The sequence below is a fragment of the Malus sylvestris genome, chromosome 15 (assembly GCF_916048215.2).
Source record: "Malus sylvestris chromosome 15, drMalSylv7.2, whole genome shotgun sequence".
Taxonomy (NCBI): domain Eukaryota; kingdom Viridiplantae; phylum Streptophyta; class Magnoliopsida; order Rosales; family Rosaceae; genus Malus; species Malus sylvestris.
The window spans coordinates 7,996,612-8,011,431 of NC_062274.1; the positions used below are offsets into that span (position 1 = coordinate 7,996,612).

General features: G+C 38.3%; 1 protein-coding gene across 3 annotated transcripts; it reads left to right on the forward strand.

The window, feature by feature from the left end:
- The first annotated feature begins 23 nt into the window (after nt 1–23).
- LOC126604375 (protein TIC236, chloroplastic-like) lies at nt 24–14,471 on the forward strand. Of its 3 annotated transcripts, none has more exons than XM_050271598.1 (24): nt 24–613; nt 1,121–3,151; nt 3,508–3,706; nt 3,830–3,889; nt 4,206–4,310; nt 4,736–4,876; nt 5,031–5,093; nt 5,834–6,064; nt 6,201–6,284; nt 6,812–6,969; nt 7,161–7,689; nt 8,274–8,444; nt 8,564–8,623; nt 9,243–9,365; nt 10,021–10,296; nt 10,434–10,499; nt 10,673–10,804; nt 11,175–11,996; nt 12,121–12,401; nt 12,670–12,923; nt 13,083–13,315; nt 13,455–13,646; nt 13,736–14,008; nt 14,181–14,471. In XM_050271598.1, exons 2-24 carry the CDS (start codon nt 1,233–1,235, stop codon nt 14,325–14,327), a joined length of 6,519 nt encoding a protein of 2,172 aa, XP_050127555.1. In that variant the 5' UTR covers nt 24–613; nt 1,121–1,232; the 3' UTR covers nt 14,328–14,471. The 3 variants fall into 3 exon arrangements, with proteins under 3 accessions (XP_050127555.1, XP_050127556.1, XP_050127557.1); XM_050271599.1 differs by having other exon boundaries at nt 1,163–3,151; XM_050271600.1 differs by having other exon boundaries at nt 1,195–3,151.
- The last annotated feature ends 349 nt before the right edge of the window (nt 14,472–14,820 follow it).

Below are 14,820 nucleotides of genomic sequence, written 5' to 3' on the forward strand. Positions count from 1 at the left end.
TATCGTGACATCACAATTCAATAATATATTTTTTATTCAGGATGCCACGTGACAGTGAACACTTTTTTTTGGTAAGTCAATGTGGTGCTACAGATCAAATAAAACTTCGTAATTTGAGTAGCTTTGTATTGATTTGTTGAGCGAACTTTCTTGTACTTGTATTAAAATGCTTTCACCAAAAGCGTTTTCAATTTTCAGTAATGGCAATAGTGTCTTGGAATTATCATCATTTATTTTCAAAGAGTGATATTGATTGGTAATTTGGTAATGTATGAGACTTGAGAGGGACTGTTTCTTATTCAACATGGTACACCATCGCTGGTTAAGGGCATTTCTGACATTTCAGGTGCTCCACCGTGGCATTTCTGACTGTTTCTTATTCCTTCCCTCCCTCCCCAGTTGTCTTCTCCATGAAGAAGAAGCGGAAAAACTAGACACAACAAATAAACCGGCAATTCAAGCAAGCATAAAAAAAAGCAAGCAAACCTTTTCCCTCTCTCTCTCTCCTTCTCCTCTCTCTCTCTCTCTCTCTCTCTCAAGCAACACTGAAAGCCTGAAACCAAAGGAAGCAAGCAATGCCATACCTGTGAAATGTTCCATTTCGTCACTCCAGGTTCGATTGTCTTCAAACTATTGCGTTTCATTTCCGAAAACTGAAAACTTGAATACAAAATATTAAATTCTGCATTTTTCGGGTTCGAAACCGGCAGTGAAAGAACACGTTTGGCTTTAGAGTAGCTCTGTTAACTGTAGGCATTTGGTTCTCTGCTGCTCCTGAGTGAGAGTGACGACCAGTTCTAGGGCTGTTATTTTTTATCAATTAGTGAATTAATCAAATTAAAACTCGCAATTTTACGGGCTTTTCGGGTGTTGGAGGAGGAAATTGATATGTATGTTTGATTGATGAATGATTTATTACTCGAATTACTGGCCACTGTGATTGTTTACTTGGAAAATGTCTTAGTATTACTCTGCTAACAAGTAACTGAAATGTCCATTGGTAGCGATTAGCTTTCGGTGTTTCCAAATCCGTTATCATATCATTTACTCTCTATCGATTTGATGATTGTTTTGGGTTTGGTGTGGATTTTTAATTGAAAATCAACATCTGTTTCCATAGGGTTAAAATGTGTTGGCGCTTCGTGATTTTCTGATTTGTTAGGGGACTAAGAGCTGCTTCTTGGCCCCTGGCAGATGACTTGCAATTGGATGCTGTTTCTTAAGGGAAGATAATGAGCGGAAAACTCCACTGCCCATTTCTTGGGGTTTCACTACACAGCTCTTTAAATGGTAGAAACAATGGAAAATTCATTTGTTGGGACAGAGGGCGTACGGGAAAAAGGGCTGCTCGCAGGTGTGTATGTGAAAAGCAGAACTATTGGATTACTCAAGCGATTAAGGTTTCACATTTTTGGGGAAAAAATGTGGAGTTATTAAGGAGAACCTTCGAGCTAAAAAATGGGATGAAGGTGCAATGTGTTAAAGAGCCCTTTTCTCAAAGCAAGGCTCTGACGTGGTCTTTGTCTCATCTGTTGGAAGAGGGGTTGCTTTTAATTAGGTGCTCTGTATTTTTGGCCACCATATCCGGTGTATGCTTATTGGTATGGTATGGGCAATTAAAAGCCAAGGGTTTCATTGAAGCCAAGCTTTTGCCTTCTGTTTGTTCAGTACTCAGTGAATATATTCAGCGTGAAGTTGTTTTTGGTAAGGTTCGGAGGTTATCGCCTTTGAGCGTCACACTGGACTCTTGTTCAATTGGGCCTCATAATGAGGAATTTTCTTGTGGTGAGGTCCCATCTATGAAACTTCGGCTTCGTCCTTTTGCAAGTCTGAGGAGGGGAAGGATTGTGGTTGATGCAGTTTTGTTGCATCCGACGGTCTTGGTTGCACAGAAGAAGGATTATTCTTGGTTAGGGATACCCTCAAATGAAGGTGGTCTACAGAGGCACTTATCTAACGAAGAGGGAATTGATCATCGAACCAAAATCCGAAGGCTTGCTCGAGAAGCAGCAGCTGCTTGCTGGGAAAGAGAAAGAGATGAAGCGGCAAAAAAAGCTGCAGAGATGGGTTACATTGTTACTGACAAGGGTTCTAGTCCTGCAAATGTAAATGACTCGAAGGAAGGTGATAGCCATTCAGTAGATTTAACAAGTTCTGAGTCATTTCCGTGCATGGATGAAAAGATGTACCGGAGGGATCATTGCATGGACACAGGTGTTGATTATGAAATAAAGCATGCAGATTTGGAGAAATCGTTGGGTGTCAAAATTCCTGGGTTAGGGCTTAAATTTTGGTCCAGATTGATAAGGGGGCCTAAAAAGCACAAATTTAAAAGGAAGGGTTATGGGAGTGATATCTCTACTTCCGGTATTACTGCCAAAAGAAGAATTCTCGGGTACAGTGCAGCAAGGGCACTTGCATATTTTCAGGATCTATTTCATCAGAAGTCTGAGCCTTCACAGTCATCTGGAGGTTATGATGTGATGAACTTTGACACCTATTTGTTGAACAATGTGGCTGATACTAATGCTGACGCTTCTATCACAAGTACTGGTGAAAAAACTGTAAGTGACGATAACCACAATGGAAAACATTATGGAGATTCAGCAGACCATCCTCTTAAAGAAAATGAGAACGTCAACAGTCATTTAAGTAGTTCTAATTTCATAGAAGATCTACTTCCTATGACTTTAGATAGGTCTACTGGAGATGGGACATCCGGTAAAACTTTCCCATCCACTGAAAATGTTGCAGGAGCTAATACCAAAAGTGGTAACGTAAAAGAGGATTTTGGAGTTGATGATGTAAATAAGCATACCGGTGATGAGATATCGGAGGGGCAAAGTGGTCAGATGTCGCAGAATTCAAATTTTGCTACATACGATCAAGTTCCTATCTGGCCCCTAAGCCTGAAATTAGGCTTGTCCTCCTTGTCTAGGTATGCAGCAGAGCCATTAGCCTTTCTCTCTGGACCCATTCAAAAGCTGATGTCTATGGGCCCCAGAGTTGAAGATATTGTTGCAGAACTTGTTGACGGGGTCGGTGTTGTGCAGTCTGAAGGCTTTGAGAAGATACTTCCAGTTACACTAGATTCTGTTCATTTCAAAGGAGGAACATTGATGCTGCTTGCATATGGCGATAGGGAACCTCGGTAGAGCCACTTCTGTTATATATTTTCTTGTTTTACTCTTTATAATAAGCAAAAACATAATTCTTTTTTTGGCTCTTGTCATAAAAATGATTTACTTATGTGGCGGAGCTGGCTGTCCTTTTAACTGTTGTGCTCAGTTTTACATAGAAAAACTTGTTGTCGTTGCAATTTTGACATACTGGATAGAGGTCTAACTATACTAATTAGGATCACTCATCTTTTAAGATGTTTTCCCTGTGGAAAATATATAGTCTGTGTATAGTGATAATGCATCATCTTATGCAAGAAAACGTTTATGACAAGATAAATTTTGCATTAAGCTGAGCATTTATGATTTTTGTATACAATGTTTATAGAGAGATGGAGAATGTCGATGGACATGTGAAGTTTCAAAATCTCTATGGTCGGGCTCACGTTCAAGTTAGTGGAAACTGTAAGATGTGGAGATCTGAAAACATATCTGAAGATGGTGGCTGGTTGTCTACGGATGTTTTTGTTGACATTGTTGAACAGAAATGGCATGCCAACTTAAAAGTTGCCAACTTGTTTGTTCCGGTAAGGGAGACACTACAAAATAAAATGACACTTAATTGAGATTGTCAACACCTTTGTGTTTCCAATATGAGGTTACAAAGTTGGTTCACGTGCCTTGTGTGCTGGTTGTCTTTTCTTCTGCAGCTTTTTGAAAGGATATTAGAAATTCCAATAATTTGGTCCAAAGGAAGAGCCACTGGTGAGGTGCTTCTCGAACTCCAATGTATACTTTATATTTTTTCCATTATAAAATTTTATGGTGGCACTTCTCCAGTTTGTGCCCTGAATGGGTTATACTGTTTCTGTTGCTTAAGTAATTACATGAATTCATTCTTTGTGGCCATTTCTGCTTGTTGATTATTCCTATTTTTTAATGTTATATAAAATTGTGTGTATCTGAAATCTCAAGATGTCACATTTCAACTGTATTTTCTCTTTTGACATTACGTTGGAGAAAAAAAAGTTCATTGTTATTATATTTTGTTTGTTTTGAGATATATATGTACTTTCACTTTTTCAGGTTCACTTGTGCATGTCAAATGGAGAAACATTTCCAAATCTTCATGGACAGCTTGATGTGACAGGGTTGGCTTTTCAAACAATTGATGCGCCATCATCATTTTCTGTATGTCTCGGTTATATGTTTTTGTTTTATTTTTTAAACCTTTATGGATACAGTATGCTTGTTTGCGTGGATGTTCCTTCCCCCTTCAAATAGACTTGGTAGGTTGCCTGGAAAAGGAATTACTTCCGGTTTCAATATATCACAACAAACTGAATCTGTCCAGACTCCAAATACTTTCGGCTTAATGGAGTGTGTTATGATGCATTTTGCACGATCTGCCAGGGCATTGGTCTTTTATAATAATACTTGTCGTCTTGCATGTTACTGTTTCTAACAGCACATTATGCAAACATGATAACTTTATGGTTCTCTGATCATGCAACAGGTTTATGGTTGAAACCATCCCTCATGTTTATAGTCTGTCATGTTGTCCTTGAAATCTGAAAAGTTGTTCTTGTTCTGTGCCCTGCGTCTCTTTTATGCAGGATATTTCAGCAAGCTTATGTTTCCGTGGCCAACAAATATTCCTACACAATGCAAGTGGCTGGTTTGGTGATATTCCCTTGGAAGCTTCTGGAGATTTTGGCATTCATCCTGAGGAAGGAGAGTTTCATCTTATGTGTCAGGTATGTTCTTGGAGATGCTTCTGGAAAAGTTTAATAACAGGCAATTAATTTGAGCTTGAACTGGCAACACGAAATGTCTTATTGAGTTCCTTTTTGTTTTATTAACAATACTACATCCAGTTAGTAATCTTTTCATACGAACTTTCATCTCCAGGTTTCTTGCGTGGAAGTAAATTCCTTGATGAAAACTTTCAAAATGAAACCTCTCTTGTTTCCGGTATGTGTGTGTTCTGTATGTTGCATCTGATTGTCTGTTCGCATGTATCTGTCTTTTTATTCTTTCCTGTGTTATAAAATGGAAATACTAAGCTGCAGTGTAGATGCAAGCTTCTCCCTGGTCCCACCATGTGTAGATGGTAGAACCTATGATTTCTCCTTTAGAAGGGAAGGTCCAAACATAAACAGAAGTGCTACACTCTGACATGGATATGAAGCTGGCACTTTCCTTTGAACCTATATCAACACATTATCTATGTTAGAGTGCCGGCTCGCATGTGATAATCATGGCTTGCAAAACATTTATTGAAAACAGCACAACAGCCTTAACAGAACTTCTGGCTGATAATAGTTAAATGAAATAGAATTCTCTTAAAAGCCTCGGTATGAGTCTCATACTTTGGCCAATACAATGGCATTCTCAAGCGTTTGAAGAGCTGATTTTCGGCTAGTAACTTGATGCAAATCATATTAACCACATCTTATAATCTTATATGCTTATATATTTTTTTTCCCTTCACTTTTAAGTTCGATTTTACTTTTTTTTTCTTCTGAATTCTGTCAAATACTTTTATTAGCCATTTGTACATGTTTTCCCCTGCTATTATTTTTCCCAAAATCACGTAATAATGTTGTGTGCATTAGTTTCTTGCCTAGTTTCCACAAGAAAGAATGCAGTGATAATATATGAGGTGATATACGTCATATTTACGTATCTCTTTGACTTTACCCCCCATGTAGCTGGCTGGTTCAGTGACTGCTGTGTTTAACTGTCAAGGTCCACTGGATGCACCTATATTTGTGGGAAGTGGAATGGTCTCTAGAAGGATATCTCATCCAGTTGCTGATTTTCCTCCGTCCTCTGCATGTGAAGCAGTTTTGGAAAGTAAGGAAGCTGGTGCAGTAGCAGCAATTGATCGTGTACCATTTTCCTGCTTATCGGCCAATTTCACTTATAACACTGAGAGCTGTGTAAGTTTTTGATGAGCAACTAAATGTGTATGAGTTTTTGATGAGCAACTAAATGTGTATGTCCAACTGTGTGATGATTCTTCATCTCATGCCGCTGCATCTATATTCTTGTAAGCTTATTCTGTATTTTCTATAGGTTGTTGATTTGTATGGAATAAGAGCTAGCCTTGTAGATGGTGGTGAAATTCGAGGGGCAGGGAATGCTTGGATTTGCCCAGAGGTATACACTTATGTTTTTGTTTAAAATTGTGGCCAAGCTTTGTAGAATCATTTTACTGAGTCGTTAAACTAGCAAACTAGTTCCCCCCTCTTTCTCTCCACGGTGATTATTTGGTAACTTCAGCATGCTCATTAAGTTTATATTTCTAGGAGATTTTTTAAGCTATCTTCAACTTTATAGCTGCTTTAGCTTTCATATTGAATATAAATCTTTGTGACCCCAGAAGTTTTTGGTGTTTGTTTGACTTTCGTACTTTAGTTTTGGGGTTTCATTTTTGCCATGGACAGCATGATATTTTACTATTTGTAGGGGTGCAACTTAGGTTAGAAAGTCAACACGGCCTCTAAACTAATTAACCTTCACAATGGGTTTAGATTTATTCAGGCTCGAGTTTAAATTGGGTTCAATTCGCTCGAGTTCGAGTGTTTCCCAGCTTTATTATCAAGCTAAATCTTGTAACTTCTTATTTTTAATGTGGCACTCTAACATTTCTATTTTGAAAATTAACTCTGTGGTGTTATACTTAGGGTGAGGTTGATGATACATCAATGGATGTGAATTTCTCTGGAAGTTTGTGTTTTGATAAAATTCTGCATCGATATATACCTGGGTACCTTCAACTAATGCCACTCAAGTTAGGGGCTTTAAATGGAGAGACAAAAATTTCTGGTTCGCTGTTGAGACCGTAAGATTTCTGTGTCTACCCTCTTAACTGTTGATCACGAACTATTGATGTTGCTTATTTGCCCCATCTGCCTTTTGTTATGGTTGCTCATCAGAATATACATGATGTTGATGATAATCTGCATTTAGAGTCAATTTCTTCAGGTTCACTAAGATTTTTTTCCAATTTTTTGCTTTGTTTTCTTAATCTAGGAGGTGTGACATTAAATGGACAGCTCCAAAAGCTGAAGGGTCCTTTAGTGATGCTCGAGGAGATATCATAATCTCACATGATTCCATTACTGTTAATTCTTCATCTGCTGCTTTTGATTTGTCTTCGAAAGTTCAAACATCTTACACTGACGAAGTATGCTTGCACAGAAGTGATGGTTATGCAAAGAATGCAATGCCATTTGTTGTTGAGGGAATTGAATTGGATTTGCGTATGCATAATTTTGAGTTTTTTAACTGGGTATCTCCTTATCCTTTCGATTCTCCAAAACCTATGCATTTGAAAGCAACAGGCAAGATCAAGTTTCAAGGCAAGGTGTTAAAGCCTTGTAGTGTTAATAATGGACAAGATTTTGGTCTAGAGAGAAATAATTTACCTGTGGAGATGACAGATAAAGAAAAGACAGAGAGCCTTGTTGGAGAGGTTTCGATTTCAGGTCTTAGATTGAATCAGTTGATGTTGGCGCCTCAGTTGGCTGGATCATTGAGTTTGTCACGTGAGTATGTCAAGGTAATGCAAAGAATCTTTACACCTTGCACATTTGGTTTATCTTGGAATCGAGCTGAAGATATTAAACTGGTCTTGTCGTCAATGTTGCCAATATAACCTTTGAAATTAACATGTTGACTCGTATATTTTATGGTTTTGGATTCCTGACATTTTGCATTGTAGAGCATAACTGGTACTAAGCTTTATAATTATATTCCATCTTATCATGGAAGCTCTTGGTAACTTGAGCAAAAAATACATGTCTGCGAGTATTTTTATTATTAAATTGCATGCTCAAGATTTAGAGAGCAAATTTCTCAAGTTTGAAATTGATTATATTGCATTTGGCATTCCCATGCCTAAGTCGAGTATTTGGACACGTTTCTGCTGCATATTTTTGTGTTCCTATGCTCTGGGGAATGGAATTTTGATAAATGATTCAACTAGGGATTTTTTTTATTAATGCTGTTGTTAGTGAGGCCTATCACCTATGTCATTAGATATGGCTAAAAGAGGAGTTTGACTTAATCAACTATATTGATGGCCTATTATATTTTATTTTTCTTTCTTATAATTCCTTCTGAAATATGAGATCTTTCTGGCAGTTGGATGCCACTGGTAGGCCAGATGAAAGTCTTGTAGTGGAGTTTGTTGGGCCCTTGAAGCCTAATAGTGAGGATAATTCTCAAAGCGGGAAGTTGGTATCCTTTTTACTTCAAAAGGGGCAACTAAAAGCAAACATCTGCTTCCAGCCATTTCATTCTGCTAACTTGGAGGTACCTGTATTTCTGCAGAATATTCTTTGTTTTTCCTATGCAAGTCCTTTTTAGTTGAGCTTATTAGCAGCAAATTGTCTACTGACTCTTCTTTTTTATTGTCTTTGCATTTGTTATAGATACGCCAGTTACCACTGGATGAGTTGGAGTTGGCATCACTCCGTGGAACAATACAGAAGGCAAGCTAGCAAGCATTCTAGATTTAAATGTTTTCGAATCCCCATTTCTTCTCCTTACTCATAATGAGTGCACATTCGATCATTATGAGATGGCTGTCAAGAATGGTTCAGAGACCTGCACAAATGTTTTATTACATGGATGTTTATCCTAACAAAGCCTTAAAAAATAAAAGGAAAACAGACCTTATTTCTTTTGTTGCAAGGCCAATTTTTTTCTTTAAGATTTTTGGGACGTTTTAAGGTCAATTTAACCATCTAGTTTACCACAGTATCTTTAATCATCGGTTCAAGGAAATTCTCAGATGTAAAAGAGAAAAAGTAGGTAAAATAAACCCTGAAATGACTTAAACCAATCCAAAGCTTTTCTCGTATCTATAATCTTTTTTCCTTAGGTATTCTGCATTATAATGCCAATTATTTTCTCTTTTTCTTTTTAATCCATTCTATCTACATGTTCATTTTAACTAGGTTGTGGTGTTGAATGAAATCATAATTTTTTTCAATTCTTAATGAAAAATCCTAATTTAGTTGAAGCTTCATAAATTGATTATTCTGTGGAAGTTGTTTCTACTCAGTTGCTTTTCAATTCTGAAATGTTTAGCTGGTTATTTGGTTTCAGGCAGAAATTCAACTTAATCTTCAGAAACGAAGAGGTCATGGGCTGCTATCTATACTTCGGCCGAAATTCAGTGGAGTGCTAGGTGAAGCCCTTGATGTCGCTGCTAGATGGAGTGGAGATGTTGTGAGTACTCCAGGCTTTTGTACCTTTCATCTGTCATTGTGGATTCATTGCTATGAGATTTTTTTTTTGAGAAGATTGTCTTCCCTCCAATCACATGTTTTCTGTTGTAACCTTGACTTCTGCTATTCTTATGATTTGTCTTCTTTTTGTCACAATGTTTACTGGTTTTATGCCAGCCACACTGGTTGCTTATTTCATGCCACGGTCTTGATGCATACTTTTCCGCCTGATGGTTATCTGCGTGTTTACTGGTTTTATGCCAGCCACGCTGGTTGCTGTTTTCATGCCACGGTCGTGATGCATACTTTTCCGCCTGATGGTTATCTGTGTCTGCCTTTAGCTCAGTCGAGCTGTTCTTGATTCTCTTCCAGCCTTTGCTTTAGTAAATATCCCAGAAATAATCCACATATCAACTAACACCAGGAGCTTCAAGCTTCTTGTTTTAATGATCTAGTTTAGATTTACAATAATGAAAGATGCACTACTATATGGAGCTTTTCCAAAGTCTTTTGAAGTGAATTGGTAAAATACCGTAAAAAACAATATAATTTCTCTTCACTTATTTTTAAGATTCGATGTGATGTTACTTTCTTATTCACAACTAAATTTTTTGTATGACATGTCTAACTTTGGTACCTGTTAATAAATTATACAGATCACTATTGAGAAAACAGTCCTGGAGCAAAGCAATAGCCGTTATGAGCTTCAGGGTGAATATGTGTTGCCAGGCTCGCGAGACTGCAACCCTGCTGGAAAGGAAAAGGGTGGCTTCTTGGAAAGGGCAATGGCTGGGCATCTGGGAAGTGTCATATCTTCTGTGGGGAGGTGGAGAATGAGAATGGAAGTTCCTAGAGCTGAGGTTGCTGAGATGCTTCCCCTAGCGAGACTCATTTCTCGAAGTACAGATCCTGCTGTTCATTCTAGGTCAAAGGTTGTATTCCATTAAAATAAGTTGGAAATAAGTACATAGAGTAATTAACGTCTTTCCATTCTAGCCAAAAACATAAACTGAAAAGTAATTTAATGAAAAACTCATTTTCGACATGTTTGTGTGAAATTTGCATGCAGGATCTCTTTATTCAGAGTTTGCAGTCAGTGGGATTATTTACTGAAAGTCTTAAAGAGCTACTGGAGGTACTTTTTGGATGAAACACCATATGTTCATTTCTTTCTTGAAGCTGTAGTACTTGATGCTGGTGCACAACTTTGGGATTTGATTCCTTGTTATGATTTTCTCTTCTGTTTTTCATAATGAGATGAGCGAGGGGCATTATGTATTTTTGACTGTTGGTCATCCATTATTTCAGGTTATACAGGGACATTATGCTTCATCAAATGAAGTTATTGTAGAAGACTTAAATCTTCCAGGTTTAACTGAGCTTAGAGGTAGCTGGCATGGCTGTCTTGATGCAAGTGGTGGTGGCAATGGGGATACCATGGTATTATGTTTTCATTTCCTGCACGGGTTCAAATTCTCAACTTGCAAATTGTAAAGACGTATAACCCTATTTGGACAATTGGATGTTGGAACACAATTAGTAGTAAATAAAATGAGGTCTTCCTGAGCACTTTCATAACAAATTGATGACCACTTGAACCTTGCTTCTTGATAATCTTAGATCTATCTACGGTTGAACAAACTACCTTCCCATGAGATAATAAGCATAATTTTTTCCTTATTTGTGGTAGTCCAACTTAGGAAATATTGTAGTAAACTTGAAATACTAAGCTTCCATGGTTACTCTTTGGTTCTTGGCATGTAGGCTTTGTCCTCTGGTAATTGGTTTTATCATTGTATTGTTTTGTCAGGCAGAATTTGATTTTCATGGCGAGGATTGGGAGTGGGGTACATACAAAACTCAGCGAGTTCTGGCAGTTGGTGCATACAGCAATGATGATGGTTTGCGCCTGGAAAAGATGTTTATTCAGAAGGATAATGCTACAATACATGCAGATGGGACTTTGTTAGGGCCCAAAACGAATCTTCACTTTGCTGTTCTAAATTTTCCTGTTAGTCTAGTTCCTCCAGTGATTCAGGTGATTGAATCTTCTGCTACTGATGTGGTTCAATCTTTACGGAAATTTTTAGCACCAATTAGAGGTATATTGCACATGGAAGGTGATCTCAGAGGGAATCTTGCAAAACCAGAATGCGATGTGCAAGTAAGGCTCCTGGATGGTGCCATTGGGGGCATTGATCTTGAACGAGCTGAAGTTGTTGCTTCTCTAACCTCAACCAGTCGTTTTCTGTTCAATGCAAAATTTGAACCAATCATCCGAATTGGGCATGTTCACATTCAAGGAAGTGTTCCTGTTAATTTTGTTCAGAATAACATGTCAGAGGAAGAAGATTCAGAAAAAGATAAAGGTCGAGCAAGTTTGGAAGGTCGGGTGAAGGAAAGAGGTAGGGGATCTGTACATGATGTCAGTGAAAAGAAACTTTCAAGAGAGCGAAATGAAGAAGGTTGGAATACTCGATTAGCAGAAGGCCTCAAAGGTTTAAACTGGAACCTACTAGATGTAGGGGAAGTCAGAATAGATGTTGATATTGAAGATGGGGGCATGATGCTGTTAACTGCCCTATCTCCTTATGCTAAATGGCTTCAGGGTGATGCTGCCGTGATGCTTCAGGTGGGTCAAGTGAATATGGAGTTTTTGCATGTCTTTGATTCGTTAAACTGTGTTTCTTTCTTAAAATTGCTCTGTTATGTTTCAGTTTAAGGCTTAAAATTATCTGCGGATTTTATATAAATAGGTAAGAGGCACAGTTGAACAACCAGTACTGGATGGATATGCATCATTCCACAGGGCATCAATTTCCTCACCAGTTCTCTGGAAACCACTGTCAAACTTCAGTGGCATAGTTCATGTGAAATCGAATAGGTTATGCATCACTTCATTGGAGGGTAGGGTAAGCAGAAGGGGAAAACTGTTTGTAAAAGGAAACCTGCCCCTTAGAACCAGTGAAGCATACCTTGGAGATAAAATCGACTTGAAATGTGAAGTTCTGGAAGTACGGGCAAAGTATATTCGTAGGTACGTATTATAATTTCTAATAAATGAAAGTATAAGTTCATTGGCATCATGAAACTAGGTTAACTTTTGGATTCATATTCTTGTTTCTGGTACAAATCCAAAAAATGTAGAACAATAAAGTAAGAAAAACTGAAGAAAAAAGAAATGAGATAACCTTTCTCTGAAAGAGATGTCTTTCCCTTCTATGGGATGTTTTCTTAGTAGTCTTGCCTGCATATTCCTTTTATTTGCCTCCCAAAGAAAACTAACGTATTGAATAAGATTGCAGTGCCCAGGTTGACACTCAGATGCAGATAACTGGTTCTATATTGCAACCAAACATCTCTGGAAATATTAAATTGAGCCATGGTGAAGCATATCTACCACATGATAAGGGTAGCGAGGCGGCTTCTAATAGATTGGCATCAAATGAGTCTAGGCTTATGGCTACTGGTGTTGATCGGGCAGTTGCCTCAAGGTATGTATCACGGTTTTTCAGTTCACAACCTGCTGCTTTGAGGACAAAATTCTCTCAACCCTCAGGTAAGACATCACTGCCTCTTTAGCTTCATTCATTGTGTGACCTTACGACCATGATACTCTAAATCATACCAAATATTTCATGTATGTACAGTTGGTAAAGTTGATGTCTGAAAATTTCAAATTCTGCTGGATCTAACCTTCTATTTTCTGGATTGGCAGTTGAACCAGGTGAAAAGGAGACGGAGCAAGTGAACATTAAACCGAACGTAGATATTCAGCTTACTGATTTAAAGCTTGCTCTAGGACCAGAGTTGAGAGTAGTTTATCCTCCAATTCTCAATTTCGCAGTTAGTGGAGAGCTTGATTTAAATGGCCCAGCTCATCCCAAATTGATACAACCTAGAGGCGTCTTAACTTTTGAGAATGGTGATGTAAATCTATTGGCAACTCAGGTGAGTCAGTTTATTTCTTATGTTCTTGTAGTACACAGTAAATTTCTTCTCGTGGGAAGTTCAAGCTTATCCATAACTCATGGTTCCTCTGTTTTTCAGCTTATTCTTTCTCCGTCTCATAAACTTCCCAAAATTGCAGGTGAGGCTCAAAAAAGAGCATCTAAATATTGCGAAATTTGAGCCCGGAATTGGACTAGATCCTATGCTAGATTTAGTTCTGGTAGGTTCTGAGTGGCAATTCAGGATTCAAAGTCGAGCCAGCAACTGGCAGGACAAACTGGTGGTGACCTCAACTAGCTCTGTGGAACAGGATGCCCTCTCACCTACTGAGGTGCTATTTTTAAATGTTGGCGGGAGTCAATTTTCTGTTACTAGACTTTCAGGCACCTTCATCTGATCCATTTTTTTCCATATGCATAGGCTGCTAGAGTCTTCGAAAGTCAATTGGCGGCGTCCATCTTGGAAAACAATGGGCAGCTCGCATTCCAAAAGCTTGCAACTACAACACTGGAAAAACTAATGCCGAGAATAGAAGGGCAAGGAGAGTTTGGGCAGGCAAGGTGGACGCTAGTGTATGCACCGCAGATCCCTAGTTTGCTCTCTGTTGATCCTACGGTGGATCCTCTCAAATCCATAGCCAGCAATATTTCATTTTGTACAGAAGTTGAAGTCCAATTCGGGAAACGTCTTCAGGTAAAACTCTTCAACCCGCTGTTAATTCTTTTACTTCTCAAATTGGATGAACACCTTACGTAGGGTTTCATTGATGTGAAAACATAGAAACTTTACAGATATTGTTAACATCTCATTTTCCTTCACCTTACATTTATGATCATTTAAGAGTATTCGTTTCTTTTTCCCTCAGGCCTCGATTGTTAGGCAAATGAAGGACTCAGAGATGGCGACGCAATGGACCTTGACCTACCATCTTACGAGCCGCCTGCGGGTTCTCCTGCAGTCTGCTCCGTCAAATCGCCTCCTTTTCGAATATTCTGCCACGTCTCAGGATTAGTCTGCTACCCTTTTTTCTTCCTTTTGATGTATCATTATTCTTTGCTCAAAATTGAATGAGCTCCTTTGTAAGTTGTGCGCCATCACTATGTAAATAGTTCAATATTTTATCAATGAAAGAAAATCACCAGTTCTAAGTTTCCAACACTCTATATGTTATGTTGTGACTTCGCTCCTTTGTTAGTTGGTGCGCCCTCACTAAGTAAATAGTTCAATATTTTATCAATGAAGGAAAATCACCAGTTCTAAGTTTCCAACGCTCTATATGTTATGTTGTGACTTCTATTAATCCGTGAATCGTGTCCATCACGTGCCTATTACCAACCATTACCTTTTTTTTTTTTTTTGAAGAAATTCGGGCATGGCTGCCCATATTATTACTCACAACCAACATTACAACACAAGGGCCCAAGAGGTCCAAAAACAAAAAACACAAACAAACAACAGAAGCCCAACCAAAAGGTGAGACTAAAGCAAAGAAACACAGAAACAAC